The sequence below is a fragment of the Cervus elaphus genome, chromosome 16 (genome assembly GCF_910594005.1).
Source record: "Cervus elaphus chromosome 16, mCerEla1.1, whole genome shotgun sequence".
In the NCBI taxonomy this organism is placed as follows: Eukaryota; Metazoa; Chordata; class Mammalia; order Artiodactyla; family Cervidae; genus Cervus; species Cervus elaphus.
Genome location: NC_057830.1, coordinates 32,720,034 through 32,740,318, shown reverse-complemented (window position 1 = coordinate 32,740,318; position 20,285 = coordinate 32,720,034). Strand labels below are relative to the sequence as shown.

At 42.0% G+C, this 20,285-nt stretch overlaps 1 protein-coding gene across 7 annotated transcripts in view; it reads left to right on the top strand.

The window, feature by feature from the left end:
- The window catches only part of NTRK2 (neurotrophic receptor tyrosine kinase 2), a 388,291-nt gene that overhangs the window by 202,934 nt on the left and 165,072 nt on the right, over positions 1-20,285 (top strand). For 5 of the 7 annotated variants that reach the window (XM_043927526.1, XM_043927527.1, XM_043927529.1 and 2 more), the window contains exons 14-15: positions 12,645-12,692; positions 18,386-18,574. In XM_043927526.1, the coding sequence (XP_043783461.1) occupies positions 12,645-12,692; positions 18,386-18,574 (237 nt within the window). The remainder of the gene's footprint in view (positions 1-12,644; positions 12,693-18,385; positions 18,575-20,285) is intronic. The other 2 variants (XM_043927530.1, XM_043927532.1) reach the window with 1 other exon arrangement.

Below are 20,285 nucleotides of genomic sequence, written 5' to 3'. Positions count from 1 at the left end.
TTTATGCCCACACCTGCACATGCTTTAGAGAGTCCATGTGTGTGAATGTATTCTCTTAACCATACATATCAGAGTCTTTGAATGAAATAAAAGCCTGATATTTTTATAGATAAGATTATCTTTTAGTAAGATTCACTTGAAACTTCACTATTGTATCAGTTAGAATAGGCTTAGTGATGTTGTAAAAATAAGTAACCACTAAAACAGAGATTATTTTTCCTCATGCTCCATGTACAACACAGTACATCCAAACATGAGGTTTCATGGTTCATGGTGATAGGATGAAAAGGAAGTAGAAAACTTATGACTAACTATTAAATATGTGTCATTTCTGTTCCCTTTCATTTGTAAAAGCAAGTTATGTGGATTGGTGATAGTGGGGGGGCGGGGGGGTGGTTTCTAATCCTCCGCTGGCCAGGAAGGAGAGGGAGCAGTGCAGCGTCTTAACACAACTGTGATCCCACATCACTCCAAATTTGGCTCTTGATTGATGAATGCAATGGTGAAAAGTTGGAATTCATTTGTCTATCCATTCAATAAATCTTTATCGAGCACCTAGATTGCACCAGCCTCTGTGTTCAGTGCTAGAAGTACCATGGAGATACAAGACAGAAATATTTTTGTTGCACATAAGGAACTTCCAGTGAGGAGAAGTTTCAAAAAGGAAGTAGATAATTAAAATTCAGAGTGAGATAATATAACAGGCAAAGAACAGTGTGCCTTGGAAATACAAAAAGTAGTGGTCATCAGTCCTTCCAATGAACACCCAGGACTGATCTCCTTTAGGAGGACTGGTTGGATCTCCTTGCTGTCCAAGGGACTCTCAAGAGTCTTCTCCAACACCACAGTTCAAAAGCATCAATTCTTCAGTGCTCAGCTTTCTTTATAGTCCAACTCTCACATCCATACATGACTACTGGAAAAGCCATAGCCTTGACTAGATGGACCTTTGCTGGCAAAGTAATGTCTCTGCTTTTTAATATGCTGTCTAGGTTGGTCATAACTTTCCATACAAGGAGTAAGTGTCTTTTAGTTTCATGGCTGCAAGTCACCATCTGCAGTGATTTTGGAGCCCCCCAAAATAAAGTCAGCCATTGTTTCCACTGTTTCCCCGTCTATTTGCCATGAAGTGATGGGACCAGATGCCATGATCTTAGTTTTCTGAATGTTGAACTTTAAGCCAACTTTGTCACTCTCCTCTTTCACTTTCATCAAGAAGCTCTTTAGTTCTTCTTCACTTTCTGCCATAAGGGTGGTATCATCTGCATATCTGAGGTTATTGATATTTCTCCCGGCAATCTTGATTCCAGCTTGTACTTCATCTAGCCCAGAGTTTCTCATGATGTACTCTGCGTAGAAGTTAAATAAGCAGGGTGACAATATACAGCCTTAGCTTATTCCTTTTCCTATTTGGAACCAGTCTGTTGCTCCATGTCCAGTTCTAACTGTTGCTTCCTGACTTGCATCCAGGTTTCTCAAGAGGCAGGTCAGTGACTGAGCACACACACACACACTGCTGTATTAAGACTCAAACCCAAGCCTTGGAGTCCAAATGCAGTTCCCATCCTCCCATACTGCATTGCCTATCCCATGTGGACCAGGATAGCATTTTTTGGTGTTTGGGAGCAACAAAAATTATGACGTTATAGCTATTTCTTGTGAGGTATGAGAAACTGAGAGGGACCAGTGACCAGAACACTGGATAACATGAGAGAAGAGACTTTTATAGTGACAGTGAAATCAAATAGGCTAAGGTTTCTTTTTAACAGGATTTGGGGAGAAATTCCACCTCTGCTGGGCTATGACTTATGCCAGTGTTTCTCCATTAAGGCACCCTTGATGTTCTAAGACTTAAATTCTTTGTTGTGAGGTGGACTGAGTACTGTTGGCTGTTTACCATCATCCCTGGCCTCTACCCACCACATGCTAGAAGCATACCTCCTCCACCTCACCCTTCCCATGGTGACAACCCCAAATGTCTCCAGACATTGTCCAACTTCCCTGGGGAGGCAAAAATTCTAGAATCCCTGACCTAGCCAGTCAATTTTGATTAATTTTCAGAAAAGCAGTGGATCTTAAAGAGCACATTGGGCAGTTAGTAGGAAACACAAAGGAAAGAAATGCAGTTACATCTTATGGATTTGAGATTCTTCCACTAACAGTGTGTAACCACCTCTAGTGATGTTAAGCAGCAAGTGGATGGCTGATAGTTAGTTCATGTCACTGGTGCTGCATTTTCAACAGTGGGTTTTCATTTTGTTCTATTTATGGTTATTTTATTCAATTATTTTTATTCAGCACCCAGCTTTATAAGTGTATATAATCCTATTATGTTCTATTCCATTATGGGAGCTTCCTAATAGAAGAGCACAAGGTAATAAAATTAAATAAACATCTTAGCTATTGTATCAGCCTCACACATTTCCTGACCTTGGCTGGATGAGTCTTGAGTCAAGAGTCTTGGTGGGGAAGGAGCTTGACAGTGGGTCACTGGAAAGAAAGGCAAAGGTCACCACATCCCAAGACTGGAGAGAAGGATTTGAATACAATTGAAAGTATTTTAAAGTGAGAAGGCTAGAAATGCTGCCATCCTCCTACTCCTTCTAAAATTCCATAATAAAACCACAAAAAAAATTCCTTCATGGTGCTTTGAATTAGCTGCAGCAAATGTTGGTTTAGAGAAACTGAAAAAAGAATTTGCATGTTATATTTATATATATGCATAAATATGAATATAACTATGAATCTATAGCAACAATTGCAAAAGCATTTTCAAATGCATGTCCTGTGGTGACAGTTTTTGTGCAAGGAAGAGCAGAAAGCACTTTTTGGCCTCAATTGGTGAAGGCACCTCAGACAGGTCTGAACAAGTCGGCTCAGGTCTCTGAGCCACTGTTTAGGTTTTCCATGGAAATGAAAGCTCAGGGGAGTCTGACATAAAGTGTTTGTCAGACTCTATGGGTTTGTCATTCACTTTGAGGCCACTAATATCACTTCTCAAATGATGAAACTTAGCCAATTTCCCTCCCAAAAGACTTGCTCCAAGTGCTTACCAGTGTTGCTTTGCAGAGAGAGGGGTGTGTGGGGTGAATCTGAGGCAGTGATTTCTTGAATGTGAAGACAGTATTAGGGAAATGTTGTGTGTGTGCAACCAGACATCACCTGTCTTCCCTGCAAGGAGTTTGTGACAGCTGAAAAAAAGTGTTTATAGAGTGTTATGAGCTCTCGCTGAGGTGGTACCTCAGAAAGGCAAAGCTTTGATATGCCTCTCTCAACGTTTGTCAACTATTACTAGTAAACAGAGTCTGCTTCTGGCTTTCTCAAAGGTCCAAGTTTAAAACTAACCCTTTGGAATTACAATTTCCTTTTTTTATCCACTCAGAGTAGATAGTGTGACCTCCTTTGTTAAAGAATAAACCTTCAGAATTTACAATAGATTAAAAAAAAAACAAAACACCCAACACTTTGTAATGTTTGTAAATGACAGAGATGTAGATTAAATGAATTTTCTTTGAAATAGTCTACATGTTCAAAATGAAAGAGGGATGTGGTTGGCAACATTTTGGACTCAAAATTAAATGTTTCAAGGGGAAGAGGCCATTTTGCCACATTCTGAGCAAGTCTGTTTTGTCTCTTCTCACTTGCGGCTTCTGAAACTTCAGTTTGTAGGATCTAAAAATCACTTTAGCTTAATTTTATTTTTTTTTAATGCTTGAATAGAAGCTGACCAATTTTCCCTAATTAAAGTAATATCTAATCTCTAGTAAGTGTCCTAGCATCTAGCAAGTATTCAATAAGTACCATTTTTTTTTTTTTAGAAATTGCTTTTGCAGAGCACAGGCTCTTCTCACAAGATGAGGAAATAGTGACCCCAAAGGATCTGAGTATTATTTAGCAGGAGGAAATCTAGGCCGGTGGACAGAGTGCTTTTCTTTAAATTGCCCATGATCTCACAATCCCAAAATACCCATGCTCAGGAAAGCTATGGAAGGCCAAGTGGCAATTTATTCCCAGTCATACATGCCTGATGATTAGTACTATGGATTTCTAAGGCTCAAAAGGACCTTTTCAGCCCCTTTTCAGCCCCTGTCTTCATGGAGTAGGCAGCAGAGCCCATGAGGGGGAGAAATGACCCACCCAGGGTCATGAAGTTTTTTCTTACAGCATCCAGTGACACCTCGCATGTGACATCTGGTCCAGCATGTTTATTCCACACTCCTGCCCAGAATGCTGGGTTCTGGGTATTGCTCACTTTTAAATACTTTTCTGAGATTCCATGGTCGGGGATCGGGGGTAGGGCAGGTGGGGAGAAAAAATTAATCAAGAGGGCAGCAAATATACTTGCAAAATATTGTGGTTTTTATGTTGAGTGTATAATTTGCCTGTTGATGCTATTATTAGACTTGCAGTCCTTCCTACTGTGATGCTTTTAAATATGATTATTCTTGATAAGTATCTATTGAGGGCCTGTTTTAGGCGCTAGAGGTGGTGGTGAGCAACATAGACAAGATTCCTGTGGCAAATCCTGTTGGCGCCCCCACCAGGTCCTCGGGTCCCATCATCCTGTGCTTGCCCCCCAGTGTCTTGCTCCAAACACTCGGAACTCTGCCCCAGGGCTCTCTCTTAGCAGAATGACAAACGGTGGTTGGAAGGTAAACGACACAACTTCCTCATGTTTTGGTTAGAAAAACTCTGAGATGCATTCTACACCCTCTCCGCAAGCACCCAGGGATTTGAGCTCTCATTGTCCCCAGTGTAACCCACTGGGTAACATATCTTCTCCAGGCTTCTTTCTCTCCCTGTGTCATGGGCTATCCCCCACTCTAGTGTTCCTGGATCCCTTCCTAGTAAACTGAAGGATTCATCACTCGAGTCCTTGTGTCAGAGTCTGTTTCAGGAGGGTGGAGCCTCTTCTAAGACAGTCACTGACTTCGTGGAACTCAAGTTCTAGAAAAGGGTAAAGATAAGAAAGAATACCGGAAGTGAGTCAGATTCTTCATTGGTACATACTGAGAAGGGGGGCTCCTGGTAGCTCAGCTGGTAAAGAATCCACCTGCAATGCAGGAGACCCTGGTTTGATTCCTGGGTTGGGAAGATTCCCTGGGGAAGGGATAGACTACCCACTCCAGTATTTTTGGGCTTCCCTGGTGGCTCAGTCGGTAGAGAATCCACCCACAATGTGGGAGATCTGGGTTCGATCCCTAGGTTGGGGAGATCCCCTGGAGGAAGGCATGGCAACCCACTCCAGTATTCTTGCTTGGAGAATCCCCATGGACAGAGGAGCCTGGAGGGCTGCAGTCCATGGGGTTGCAAAGAGTCAGACACGACTGAGGACTAAAGACATGCACATGTGCACTGAGGAGAAAGGGATGGTAGTGAGTGAGAGGGGCTGAGAAAGACTCAGGTTACAAGGTTGAGGCCAGGGCCCCTCTGAAGTGTGATAGTTGCCCTGAAAACTGCAGGATTAGAGGTGGTTAGCTGTGAGGAAAGCCTGAGCAGAGGATTTGGGGAGGAGGCAGGGAAATGTACAGAGTGTGCAGGAGCAGGAAAGAGACCACTGTGGCCGTTTCCTAGGGGATGGGAGGGTGGGGGAACCCACGTAGTACAGGACTCTAGTCATCATCAGAAGTTTATACTAGATGTGACAAGACAGCTTTACAGGGTGTTCAGTGGGGGAATGCAATCTGACCGATACTTGAAAATATTACTCTGGCAGCTCTATGGAAAAGAGGTTCAGAGGGGGCAAGAACACGAGAGCAGGAGACAGGGGAGAAGGTCACTGTAGAAGTCTAAGTGGGAGATGGCAGATGGTTCTGAGGACCTGGTTCAACAGTTGATAGGGAATATAGTTAAACAGAATTTAGATGCAGAGTTGTTGTTGTTTAGTCACTAAGTCTTGTCCAACTCTTTGTGACCCCACGGAATGTAGCCCACCCGGCTCCTCTGTCCCTGGGAGGCAAGAATAGTGGAGTGGTTTGCTATTTCCTTCTCCAGAGGATCTTCTCGACCCAGGGATCTGAACCCGTGTCTTCTGCATTGACAGGCGGATTCTTTATCACTGAGCCACCAGGGAAGCCCAGCTGTGGAGTACCTACGCATTTAAACTTTTGTCTCTGAAACTATTTATATGTATTTCACTGGTTCTTAGCATTTTGCAGTGAAGTACCTTTTTCAAGGAGAAGGCAATGGCATCCCACTCCAGTACTCTTGCCTGGAAAATCCCATGGCTGGAGGAGCCTGGTAGGCTGCAGTCCATGGGGTCGCTAAGACCCGGGCACGACTGAGAGACTTCACTTTCACTTTTCACTTTTCATGCATTGGAGAAGGAAATGGCAACCCACTCTAGTGTTCTTGCCTGAAGAATCCCAGGGACAGAGGAGCCTGGTGGGCTGCCGTCTATGGGGTTACAAAGAGTTGGACAAGTGGTCCAACGGCCACAGTGGTCTCTTTCCTGCTCCTGCACACTCTGCACATGGACACGACTGAAGCGACTTAGCAGCAGCACCACCATTTTCAAATCCAAAGAAACATATGTGGATTTTCTCTCCAGAAAAATACAGATATACATGAAATGCGATTTTGAATTTGTGAATTGGAATTTAGAGGTCATGGGGTCAGTTAATCACTGTGTGTGTGTGTGCTGTGCTGTGCTAAGTCGATTCAGTTGTGTCAGACTCTTTGTGACCTTATGGACTGTAGCCTGCCAGACTCCTCTGTCCATGGGATTCTCCAGGCAATAATACAGGAATGGATTGCCATGCCCTCCTCCAAGGGATCTTCCCGACCCAGGGATCAAACCTGCATCTCTTATGTCTCCTGCATTGGCAGGTGGGTCTTTACCAATAGACCTGGGAAGCCCCACAATATGGATATTTTTCTTCAAATTTGTCAATTGGAGGTGTTCAGTGTTACTTTTCTTAGGAATAGTGAACATAAGTCACATTGGAAATTTGAGGGAAGGAAAAGGATGGAGCCAATGGAGGCTGGTCAGAAGGAATCTGTAACCCTTTGGAACTGTGATTTAACTTAAAGCGAGCCCTCTTGCTGGTCTGTGGAGATGGGACTTATATAAAGGTTGTGTCCTTAACTAAAAGATTAAGTTAAATCGAAGTGGAAACTTGGCCCCAAACTACATTGTTCTGTGCCTTGTGGAACTGGAATTAATTTGAAGCAAACTATTACTCACTCTGATTATGTGTCAGTTGGAAAGAGAGATGATTGTATCATCAGCAAAGCGGTCCTTTTCTTTCATTTCCTTTGCAATGCAGTGACCAGTCATCCTCCTTCTCTGTGTGAGGTGACAGGCAGTCAGCTGCTCACCCAGGCACTTACGGAGTGTACTCTGGGCTGAACACTTTCCCTGGCTCCTCTCTCACTGGTCCTCCAGGGAATGGGTGTGGCCATGAAAAGTTGGAGGTGAAGTGCATTTTTGTCAGTAAATCATATTTTCCCATGTGCTTCTATCATCACAGCATTAGAGATGCTCTTCTTGGGGTTGAAGGGTGATGAACCTTGCCTTGAAATATAGAGAAATTTCAATAATAAAAAGAAAATTATAAAGAAATTTTAATTGACAACTCAGCAAATTTTAATTCCTCCAGAGTTGGAAGAGTTGCTTTCCCTTCTAACGTATAAAAACAATTTTTTTTCTGAAACTTACAAATCAAAACTCCATAAATGACATCCTCTTGAGATCAGAGCCCTTCTAACAATCACATTTAGTGTTTGTACCATTCAGCACCACAGGGAAGATTAAATTTCTTCCACTTTGCCTGTTTCTCCCTCCTTCCTCTGATTCTCTCCCTTACATCATAAATATTTCTTTTCAACCCCTAAATTTAAGTTTTCCTTTAAGAGACATTTGAAAAGCAATCTTTATTGCTATTTATTTTATTTAGTTTGAGTCTCACTTTAGAGCTGTTGATGTGGTGATATGCTCTTTTCTATCTTCCTTTTCTCTGGATGAGGAAAAACTTTCTAGAACTTTCTTCAATAGAAGTGGATTTAATTGGTTAATTTCATAATATTGAGTCTTTGTTTGTCTAGATTCCAAAAGAAGGAGTTCCTTTAAGCTTGCTGCAACTATATTTGCTTTTGAAGGAGCCCTTTATGTTTCAGTGAATAAAGTGTCTCTTATTAAATAGAAAATAAATGAATGTTTGGCAGGACTCTGCTCCCAATGGGTGAAACGTTGCAGGAAATTGAGAAATTGTTTCTTTTTGGCCTCATGGGAAAGTTTTGCGGTTAACATTTAGTATCACGGTTTTAAGACTACTGCTGAAATTCATCAAGAAAAAGTTGTTGAGCAAGGGACAGCTTTTGGAGGGGGAGAGAGGTATCAGTGTGATAGTGCTCTGCCTGGCCTGTTCAATTTTCCAAGAACTTTGGCATATGGTCAAGGATGTTACATTCTCTCTTACATAATAATTGTGCTAATGTTAAAAAGGACTTAGAAATATTTTAGCTACTTAGGAACAAGCTTGTTAAAAGTTAGCCTCAGTTGTACTCTTTAATTTGTACCTGCCAAAAAGAGTGCTTTGCATGCCCAAAGAAGAAATGTGTCTCAGATGCAGCCTCTAGCCTTTGTTCTCCACTGGACTCTGGGTTCTGGTTAAACTTGATCAGATCCACTGGCCACCTGATACGAAGAGCTGACCCGAAAAGACCCTGATGCTGGGAAAGATTGAAGGCAGGAGGAGAAGGGGACAACAGAGGATGAGATGGTTGGATGGCATCACTGGCTCAATGGACATGGGTTTGGGCTTCCCTGGTGGCTCAGATGGTGAAGCGTCTGCCTACAATGTGAGAGACTTGGGTTCGATCCCTGGGTCAGGAAGATGCCCTGGAGAAGGAAATGGCAACCCACTCCAGTATTGTTGCCTGGAAAATTCCATGGATGGAGGAGCCTGGTGGGCTAGCCAGTTCATGGGGTCGCAAAGAGTTGGACACAACTAAGTGACTTCACTTTCTTCACTTTCACTTTGAGCAAACTCCAGGAGATAGTCAAGAATAGGGAAGCCTGGTGTGCTGCAGTTCATGGGGTTGCAAAAAGTCAGACATGACTTAGCAACTCAGCAACAACAACAACTTTGAGCTCGAGACCTGAGACTCAAACTCTCGATGTCTCCCTCTTAGGTTTTCTGCACGTGCTGCTGCTGCTTAGGTGCTCAGTTCTATCAGACTCCTTATGACCCCATGGACTGTAGCCTACCAGGCCCCTCTGTCCATGGGATTTTCCAGGCAAGAATACTGCAGTGGGTTGCCATTTCCTACTTCAGGGGAATCTTCCACATAGTCACCTTATTTGGGATTTGTGCCCCATATCCACCCTGTGAGTTGAACCCCTAGGTCTATTTCTCTGTCAGTTTCCTTGGAGACATTGGGCAGCATCACCATGTGTCTTGTTGTCTAAACTCAAGAATATCCTTGTTCACTTCTGATACTCTCCTCTACTTACAATCCATGTCCAAGTCCTCTTGATTCCCCTGAATAGACCAGACAGCAGTCTCCATCTTGTCCCTGTCTCATTTCCCTACTACCAGGCTCAGGTCATGATTTTCTCAGGCCCTGATTTCTCTAAAAGCCTCCTCAACCAGTCTCTTGCCCTCAGTCTTTCTCTAGTATCATCCTGTTGCTATCCTGCAATCACTTTCTAAAATTAATTTTGATCATGTTTCTTCCTGGCCTAAGGTTGGTTGATTGGTTTCTAGGGTCTACCTGCAATATCACCATAGATTCCAAACTCTTGGCTTAGCCCTTGTTTATGGTCTCAGCTTTTTTTTTTTTTTCTCTTTCCAGCTGCATCAGCCCCTTGACAAATATGATGCTTCCCACTCTGATCATAACTGAACAATTTACAGTGAAAATATCCCCCTCTGCTTTTTCCCATTCTTGCTGAATTTTAGTCTCTTGTCAAGAAGTCAGAGAACTCTTCCCCCATAACTTCCCCCCTACCCTGCCTCCCAGATTCAGCTAAATAGCCCTCCTTTGAGTTCCCCTATACCCCTGATGTTGTTCTAGGAGAGCTGATCCTTGATTTTAGTCTCCTTGAGGGAATAACATGCAGTTCTTTTTTCTTGACTCTTCAAATATGCCGGCTGAAGAAAAAAATGAGGAATGAATGACTAATTCAAGTGTTCTTCCATGTATAAAATTGGATCCTAATCATGACATTGTAGTAGTAGTAGTGTTAGTCATTCAGTCATGTCCGACTCTTTGAGATCCCACGGACTGTAAGATCACCAGGCTCCTCTGTCCATGAGATTCTCCAGGCAAGAATACTGGAATGAGTTGCCATTCTCTTCACTTTGGCTAATTTTGGTTATTTGGAGGATTGGAAAAGCAATTATGAAAGAAAGAAATTCTGGATTTGGCATCAGAAAGCTGAGTCCCTGCTCAGTCGCTAACAACTGTGGCGTTTGTTAAGCCTATCAGCCAGTTGTTCTGAGTCTCAGTCTCTTGTCAAGGAGCAGGGGTTTATTATAAGGTCTGGCTGAGAACAAGGGGAGGAGTCTGCGGTGGGAGAGGAAGCTGGTGAATTATAATAACTACACAAGTGGTATCTGCCTTACTGTTATTCTTTTCATACCTGAAGTTCTCCCTACTGCACCTAGGGAGACCAAACACCAGCCTAGGACAGATGGGGGGAGTGAATGGTTTCATGTGGCAAAGATGGGAGGCAAGTGTTTGTTCAATTAGTCAGAGACCTACCAATGGCAGGATGGATATCAGAAGTGGTTCACCCTTAACTTTCCTTTTGGAATTACACAATCCACCTTCTTATACACTGTTGGTGAAAGTAAGACCTCATGTAGCGAGAAAGCAATTAGATAATGTGCATTGAGAACGTTAACAGTATTTCCCCGTTTTGACCCAGTAATTCTATTTCTGGAATTTATCTTGAGGGAATGATCTCTAAAAATGAAGATGGGAGCACCTAAGACATACCAGGATATTCCTGGAAGTTGTGGTTATGATAGTGGATAATGGACAATAATCTGAAGTGGGTAATCTGTGAGGGGCACTATGGCCTTGCCCTTCAGTGAGTGCTCGGTTAGATAGAAAGATGATTTTGAGAAAATACTCAAGTGAAAAAAGAGTCCAAATATTTAATCCATGATGATAATTAGAACTAAGTAAATCAAAAGAATATAGAAAAACAAAAGTGACCTTTAGGAAAATTCACTCTGTTTTGAAAGAGGTTGGTTGTAACTAAGAAATCCATAGGCCTTGCTACCCAAGGACCCAGTAAATGAGGTCACTGCCTTCATGCAAACGAATCTTTCTTTAGCATTGGTTAGAGGCCAGGCCTTCCCTCTGCCTTTTAAAATCTGGCAAAAAACATTCAGAGAAGTACCAATCAGAAGTAAAAACTGGCTTACAGCTGAAGTTGTAGAATACCAATAAAGGAAAGGCTTAAATGTACTTTAAAAAGATAGCAATCATGACAACTTTGTAAGGCATTTTTGAGTGTGCAAAGAGTTTTTATATACATTTTTCATTTCCATGGGCTCTTTTCTTATGTAGCCTTTTATCCTGTAGCTGCTAAGTCACTTCAGTCGTGTCCGACTCTTAGTGACCTCATGGACTGCAGCCTACCAGGCTCCTCCATCCATGGGATTTTCCAGGCAAGAGTTCTGGAGTGGGGTGCCATTGCCTTCTCCAGCCTTTTATCCTAGCTGCCTGTAAAAATCACTGCAGATCTAAGGAGCTGAGAAACACAGTTGCTACTTATTTGGGCTCCATTCTCTTTATTAGGCATACCTGGGGCTCCATTACCTTGGGTAAATTTGGAACAGGGAGGTTGGCATGCTACAGTCCATGGGATCTCAGAGTCAGACACGACTTAGTGACTGAACAACAACAAACCCTTTATTGGCCTCTTATCCAGAGATTTCCCTGCTGTGCTGAATTTACTTTGAACCCAGGGGAAATTACCTAGAAAGGAACAGTAGGGCCCAGGAAGCAAACAGGAATTTCACTGTGGGTTTTTTCACTGAGGACCTCCAAACATTTGGCAGACCTTTCCCCTCACCTGCCTCGGGAGTCTTGTGCTACAAAGAGGTGTGAAGCTGTTGGGAGCTGCCCACCATCACACAGCAAGCCGGTTGTGGAATCCATGTAGAATCGTGATCCTCTTTCTTCCTCTTGAATCCCCATCCAGCCTGAGTGTCAGTTCTCCCATGGGATTTCATGTTCCTTTTTTGTACTGCTTGTCTTTGCTCCAGAAAAGATTTGTTTTCTTTGATTATTTCCCCACATGTCCATGGTTGCGAACCAGGGTGCGTTTGTCAAATGCACTGTGTTGTTTTCACCCCTGCTTCCCTGTTTGATGATTTGATACTTAGGGGAGAGAGAGACAGTGAGGAGGAAAATCTGCTCAGTGCCTTGAACCCTGGATTTTGGCCATTTTTCGTGAAGACAGGCTCTTGCCGCCTCTTATCTGATCCCAACCTCCCTGCTCTCAGGACGAGAAATAAATCTTTACACAAAAACCCAAGGGTTTGTTTCCAGGTGTTTGAGGGGAAGCTTTAGTCCCCAGTGGAGCTTTTTGGGGGTTTGTTATTTCACTAGGGATAGGGCTGAATGCCTCTGGTTTACGCTTCCCTTTCGAAGTTTATTTTATGTTTTGTTGTGGTTTTCAGATTTCTCATGGTTTGGATTTGGGAAAGTAAAATCAAGACAAGGTGTTGGTAAGTAGTTCCTACTTCTTTGGATAAGTAATGAGTTTGTGTTGTTTAATTTAGGATGAAACTGCTTTGACTCTCTTTATTAATACTTCTTGGCCCTTGATTCTTTTTCTGTGATCCCAAATTTTGTTTTGCTGAAGCAAGAGGTCTAGAATTTTCCAGAAAAGGAAAATTGACTTCAGTAGATGGTTTTGTATTTTTGGCAGCAACTTGTTTTATCCTATGAGGAAGTGTGAACTGTGGTCCAGATCTAGCTTGTGGCTGCATTTTAAAGGTTAAGGGAATAAAATGAGACTATACTCCACGTATAGCAAACAGTTGGCTGAATATTCAAGTCTGGGCAAGCTTGGATCTTAACTTTCTTCCATTGGCCAACATGTAATAAATTTCTGAATTGGGAAATCAGCTGTTCATTTATGACCACTTCTCTTTCAAAGCAAGACTCTAACGTCCAGACGCTATGATTTGTGCTTGATTGCATTCTGCTCCTCGCATTCAGACTATGTGCCGGCAATTGAAAAGCAGAGTTTGTAGCTACCAAATGAGTGCAGATAATGTAGCTCATCACTAGGATTGGAATCAGGTGTGATCTCCCAGGGCCTCTAATTTGTTCAGTATTTTCTATGGGTACAGAGACAATGAACAGGAATTGCTTAGAAGGCATGAAAAAACACTGTCTTTACATCTTGCCTGTGTATTTCCAAGATCTGGCCCCATCTTGACTATCTGTTGGTTGGCATTTATTTTGGTAGCAAAGTTGGTTATAGGGAAAATTGTAAAATAGGGGAAGTATACCAGGGTCAGTGTTCTAGTTCTAAACCATCCACCTATTGCGTGTTCATCCCATTCATACAAAGAAACCTGTCTCCTTTCCCTTGTCGAGCCTGATAGCAGAACTTTCCTAAAGGATAATCTTTCTCACTGTCTGTCCAGTGATCCAAAATATCGCACTCGCTGGGCCCAGACGTGGCAGACACTGAGCCAGAGGGGACCTGATGTTGGATGTCATCCTGACCCTTAACTTGCCCCAGGAATTCCAATAACTAAAGCTCTTAACCAGCAAAGAGAAGGTGGAATGTAGCAAAGTTGGAACATTAAGTACAACCAGCTCAGGACTTGTCTGCAATGACCTGGGGCAAATTTCAGATCCAGCTGATCGTAGGTGATTTGCCAAGATATTGCCAAGATAGCGGAGAGAAGGCTGTCTGCCTGTGCAATCTTGAAGGTGCCCTTTCCAAGGCTTTGTGCTCACTCTGTCTGTGGTTGTGTTGAAGAGGGGAATTGAGTGATAAACTCTCCCACAACAATGCTGTGAGATGAGGTCTTTCCTCCACTAAACAGCAAATCACTGCAACCGTGTGAATGTTTTCCAGGCCAGTTTGTTCTGCAGAGAGGTGCTTATTCCCTGTAAGCTTCAAAAACCGGGCTTCATCCTTTCAGGCTACCGCAGAGGGAATCCTTCAGAATTGTTCTTTCAGCTACAGCTCATCAGAGGTGCTGTGCTTTGTAGGTTTTGTTATTATTCAGGTGCGTTGACACCATAGTCAGGAGATGATTGCCACTGAAAATGTAGTTTGTTACTCATAGATCCCAAGAGAAGAGGGCACACCACGCCATGGTGGGGACCATGATGCTGAAGGGGGCACGGGGCCCATCAGGAAGCAGAGGGAGTGAGGGTAAAACATAGACAAGAGCCTCTACTATGGTTTCTGCAGAAAGGAATGGGTGAGGCAGGGTAAGCAGGATAGGATTGGCTGGGTTGAGTAAGGGCAATGGGCTCTGGGGTATAGGGACCGTCCCTAGTTGTCTGATACATGGCTCTGGGATAATGGGGCAGGTGGGTAGTGGCCTGGAGTGTGACAGCCTGATAAGGAATGTGGTTTGGGGGCATAGACTGTGGATAGGTCAGCTAACCACATGTATGTTGTATATGAAACATACTTTTGTAGGCAAGCACTTTATTATCTCTAGGAATTGGCAGTCCCTCCTCCATCACCAAGGCCCCAGATGTTGAAGCAGCAGAATGCAGAAAACAAAAGACATGGTTGATATGGCTATCTGATTAACAATAATCTGTTTCTCTCCTCGAAATCATGTTGGCCTTGACAAAAGGAAACTGCTTCTCCAGATGACCTACATCGATTCTTACTAGGGCAAAAAGGTCTCAGCCAGTCTTAACAATGTCTGTAAAGTCATGTATGCCAGATATATTACTGAGCAGCTCTGGGAAAAGAAAAATGCCTCCTTGTATGTGAGACACAGTAAAATCAAAATCGGCTAAAAATGTTTCCAGGCATAGCTCCTATTTGTCAGCTCAGTAATTAGAATTATCTACCCCAAACTCAGCAAGCTGCACATACCCAGCAATTTAAAGCTTCTTATTAATATTATAAGACATCTTTTCAAGTCCTCCTATGAATTTCTCACATGCTGTGATGTGCCCCCGATTCTTCTTCTGTCTGCCTTTTCTCAGGGTTTCTTCCACGTGCGCAGACACACAACGAGACATCCATGATATGCACAGACAGGCTGCTGTCAAATTATATAGACATTCATCGTCTCCCCCGAGAGCTTTCCCCTTCCCGACTTTGCTGTGCTCCATTAGATCAAAATGTTCATAGAAAAATGGCTGAAACTCTGCAGCCTTGCCAGCCGTATCAATCTTCCAGGATTTGGAACATCAATAATGAAACAAACAGCACTTGAATTAACATGCCACTTGATAAATTGTTGAGGTTTATATGTTGCTCAGATTTGTCAACAGTGACCTTCTGGCAAAGTGAAAAGGCTTTTGAAAAATTATCTCTGGTGCTTTATACCATTTCTGTGCTCAAAAAATTTCCCTCCAAACAGAGAGCCCGTTCCCTTGGGATCTGTTACCTCAGAGCTGGGGGTTTTACTTAGCAAGGCGGGGGAAGGAAAGGGTGTTCTTTGGTGATGGGCGAGAAGCGGAGAGCAAGTCCCTTGGTTGAACTCTTTAAGTAAGGCTCTGCTATGTACATGGCAGATGCTTCAGAGCCTGAATTCCTGGAGGAATTTCAACATTGTCTTCTAAGTATCAACCTCCTCCAAAATGATTGAATGCTATGGGAATGTGGATAGCCTGCCCTGGGCCAAAAGAGAATCAGAGACAAAGCAACTGGGATCAGTGCGTTTCTAACTGTTGCAGGGAATTCAGAAGCAAATATTGCTGGCCTTCTGACAGCATGTGGAGTGTCTGAACATGACAGCTCTTGCATTTCTGGGGTAAATGTGCAGCCTGGAATCTGCTGAGAAATGCCTTCCCCGCACTCTTCCCGGGGAGGTCGGGTAGTAGCATGCTTTGCTAACCTCGAAGGAGGGGACAGCTGAGCCAGGACTGGAGCAAGGAAGCCCGTAGGGGAAGGTCTTATTGACAAGATGCAGAAACCTTAGCGTAGCGCATTTCCATTTTCCACCTCTGGGTTTAAGCTCTAGGTGATAGGGGCCTGTCAGAAAGCAAATCATAAAACAGGGATGGTTAAGGATATTAGAAAGAACTTGTTTGTATAGCTATTCTTGGCAGAATTTCCACTGTTTACAAACACCAGTGAGCGAGGCTCAAGATGAGCACAACCGGTGAGCTTCCCTCGGCTTGAGTGTTCGGTGGCTTCTAAATTGGCTGTGTGATAACTTGCTTGCAGAAGTAAGCCAGAGTGTATCATTAAAGGCAACTTAAATACACATCCCCATGAGAGAATGCTTTTAAAAATTACCTGTAATAGCAGTTGGCTGCCTTCTACATAGTTTAAGACAGCTAGCTGGGGAATGTCCAATTGTTATCCCTCTAAACAGTAATAATCCCCATATAAGAGAGAAAATGGATTTTGGGGGTTGGGGATGGATTGCTGTGATATTTCAGAGGGTATTCAAAAATGTATGATGCAACAGCTTTTGTTTCTAGAATTGCTGTGCTTCTTACATAAAATGTTAAATGTGAAGGAGAAGGTAGAGATTGCATGGAGGTGCTGAGACATCCTGGGGGTTGGATGGACACACATGGCCTTGCTCAGGAAATAGGCATTCAGGCTTTCATTTCCCTACCACACATTTGTCTTGGCTGCACGTTGGATTTAGTCTTCTCTTTGTCTTTCCTCCATATCCTTTTCTTCCTATATTTCTCTTAGCTTATTATAGTAGCCCTGGCCACTGGGAGCCTTTTTTGGGACCTTGTACCTATTCAATATACTACAGAAACATGTACTATATGTCTAGGGGACTTTGTCTACTTTTCCTGTAGGGTGTGTCTATTAAGAACCCATGAGATTTTAATTGTTATGAAGTTTTTAATGAATGTAGACCTTTATCTTTGGAAATGTGTTTTGGTTGCAAACATTATGGGTTTAGTGGTCAATGGATGAATTGTTTACATAAGACACAGTAGAACATATTTATAGACATATACATTCTGAGATTTTGGATTGTAAAGTTCAAATCTGGTATGAAAAAATGTTATGGTTATTGTTTTAATATAGATATGCAAGTAATTGCTTTACAAATAATATTATAGCTAAAGGCAAAGCACGGAACTTTGCTATTGGACTGATCCATTATTGCTGTGGAAGTATCTTGTAGGCAAAAATGGTGTAGTCTTTGAGAAAGTGAACATAGTAATAGGACAGTCCAATGCAATTTTAGTTGACCAGTTGTAAGTTTGTTTTAGTAATTTATACATATGAAGCAAATTTTCATCAGAAGTTTCATTCAAAGCCTATTAAAGTAACAAAAAGATATCATTTTGCACATTTTACACATGTAAGTGGATGCAGAGGTACAGAAAGGTAAGTGCCTGTCCAAAGAGTGGAGAAAGGATCCGATCTTTGAACTCATAGGTCATCTTTCAGTACACTGTACAACAGGAATCCTAGATTCATGCTGGGAGTTTCAATGAGTGTTCTAAAGATTTTCAGAGAACAGAGAGGAAAGCTTCATATCAAATTACAGGAAAAGGAAGTAAAGAAATTGAAACCCTGATACATTGCTGGTGGGGCTATAAAATATGGAAAATAGTTTTGCAGTTCCTCAAAACCTTAACCATGAAGCTACTGTGTGTGCATGCTTAGTCTCTCAGTAATGTCCAACTCTTTGCAACCCCATGGACTGCAGCCTGCCAGGCTCCTCTGTCCATGGGGATTCTCTAGGCAAGAATACTGAAGTGGGTTGCCATGACCCAGCGATTCCACCCAAGAGAAATGAAAACATGTCCACACAAAAACTTGTACATGAATGCTCATAGCCACATTATTCATAACAGCCAAAAATTTAAATATGACATATCCATACAATAGAATTCTATTTGTCTATAAAAAGGTATAAAGTAATGATGCTATAATGTGAATCAACTTTTAAAATGTTACACTAAATGAAGGAAGCTGGTCCCAAAACATCACATATTATATGACCTCGTTTATATGAAGTGTCCACAATAGGTAAATCTATATAGATACAAAGTAAATTCATTATTGCCTAGGGCTGGAAGTGGGGAGAATGGGGAGTGACTGCTAACTGAAATGATAAAAATGTCCTAAAATTAGATTATACTGATGGTTTTACAACTCTTTGAATATGTTAAAGCCTATTGGATTGTATACTTTAAAAGTGTGAATTTTATATATATGAATTATAGCTCAACAAAACCATGAAGAATTATAAGAGAATATATGTTTTTCCAACTTCAGGCCCAGCCTCAGTTATCAGCAATGATGACGACTCTGCCAGCCCACTCCATCACATCTCCAATGGGAGTAACACCCCGTCGTCTTCAGAGGGCGGCCCTGATGCTGTCATTATTGGAATGACCAAGATTCCTGTCATTGAAAATCCCCAGTACTTTGGCATTACCAACAGTCAGCTCAAGCCAGACACATGTAAGTACAGCTGTTTATACTTACTGGCCCATTTGCTTCATAGCTATATCTCACAGCATGTTTATCAGGGTCCCTGACAAGGATGATTGAGGGGAGGGTGAAGTGAAATGTCTTAAGGATTCTTGAGGCTTTGAGCCCGTGGAATAGATCATTTAGTTTGTTGATTATAGCATTCTTAGGGTGTGTCCCCTGCTGGGATTGGAACTGTGGGCAGAACTGACTTCTCTTGGGATCCATTTTCCAAAACCATTTGTCAACATGAACTTGGAATTAAGGCATGCTTATCTTGAAAAAGATAGAGACAGAAACCAGAAGTGTCATTAGAATACACATACATCAGTTACAGAAGATAAGCAATTGGTGGGATTCAAATATGGTTTATTGAAAGTCTTTAAAATAATACACCAATGGTTGTCAGGAATGGTCTGTGTTGCACACAGGTGGTATCAATTTAAGTAGCTCTGTGTTTTTTTGTTGTTGTTGTTCAGTCTTAGTTCTTATCATGAGACTTACTGTGATATCACAATAACAAAGGGACTTCACAACAGGTATGCCTACACTGAATCATGTTTCTCAGAACCAGATGAACACATTAGCCTCTACTGGAGAGCTTAAATCTTTCTTGGAGACTCTTATCCTATTTTCTGAGCCACTGCTCAAATACAAAGAACAGAACAAAGCCTGAAGGACAACAAGAAATAAAACCACAGTGAACAAACAGGCTTATGTCATCGGAACTATAGGCCTTCCCTTAAACACGAATAAGGGACTCTGAGGGTCAGACTATCAGGTGGCTAAGGTCCCCTAGGTTCCCTGGCGCTGACAAGTGGGTATCTTTTTGTCTGTTTGCATGTTCTTACCCCATCTTAAATACTCTTCTCCTGCTCTTACCTGTCTCAGGTAAGGTAGGACTATTTCAAGGTTAGATTTTGGGGACTGACTTTCCCCGAAAGTCAGTCTTTTTTGGGGACTGAGAACTCTCATGGATAAGGGGATTTAGCAGTGAGTATTTTTTAAATATAAACAAACATCTGTAATTTCCTCCTGTTCATTCAAATATTTCCTGAGGTATGTTTAATAATGGATTTGAATTTGAATTTAATCACTAGGAAGAACAGTATTATAATCTTGTAATATGTGAGACCCTACCACAGATTTCAGTTGAATTTGTAATATGACAAGATAAATAGAATAGCATATATGAAGAATACTGAGCTCCTTGGAATAAAAGGTATTATTTGAAATCAAGATATTATTAATTCTGATATTATAATTATGGTGTAAACAAGATGTGTGGAGGCCTTGCTTATAATGTGCATTCTTTGTTGAGATAAGCGTCCCCTAACAGTTCTTGAAATGTCCTGCATGCGTAACAGTGAAATGATAAAGCAATGTAAGATACTGTAATGAGAGAATCTGTCATCATTTTGATTGTCATCACTAGGAACAGAGTATTTTGAGCCCCCCTTGTCACCACTACCAGTACCAGACTATATAATATACTTCAGTTAACCAGAGGCTGTTATAGTTGAGGTTGACTAAAATTAAACTGTACTCAAAAATTTGCTTTTGTCCATGGAGAAAAGTTAAAGCTAAATAATCAAGCAGGTAGCATTAGTCCAACAAGCCTAATAAGAGAAAATGAACCAATGATCAAGGAAACAAACAAACAAACATATGCTATAGAATCAAATAGGCTAGATGGCTTCTG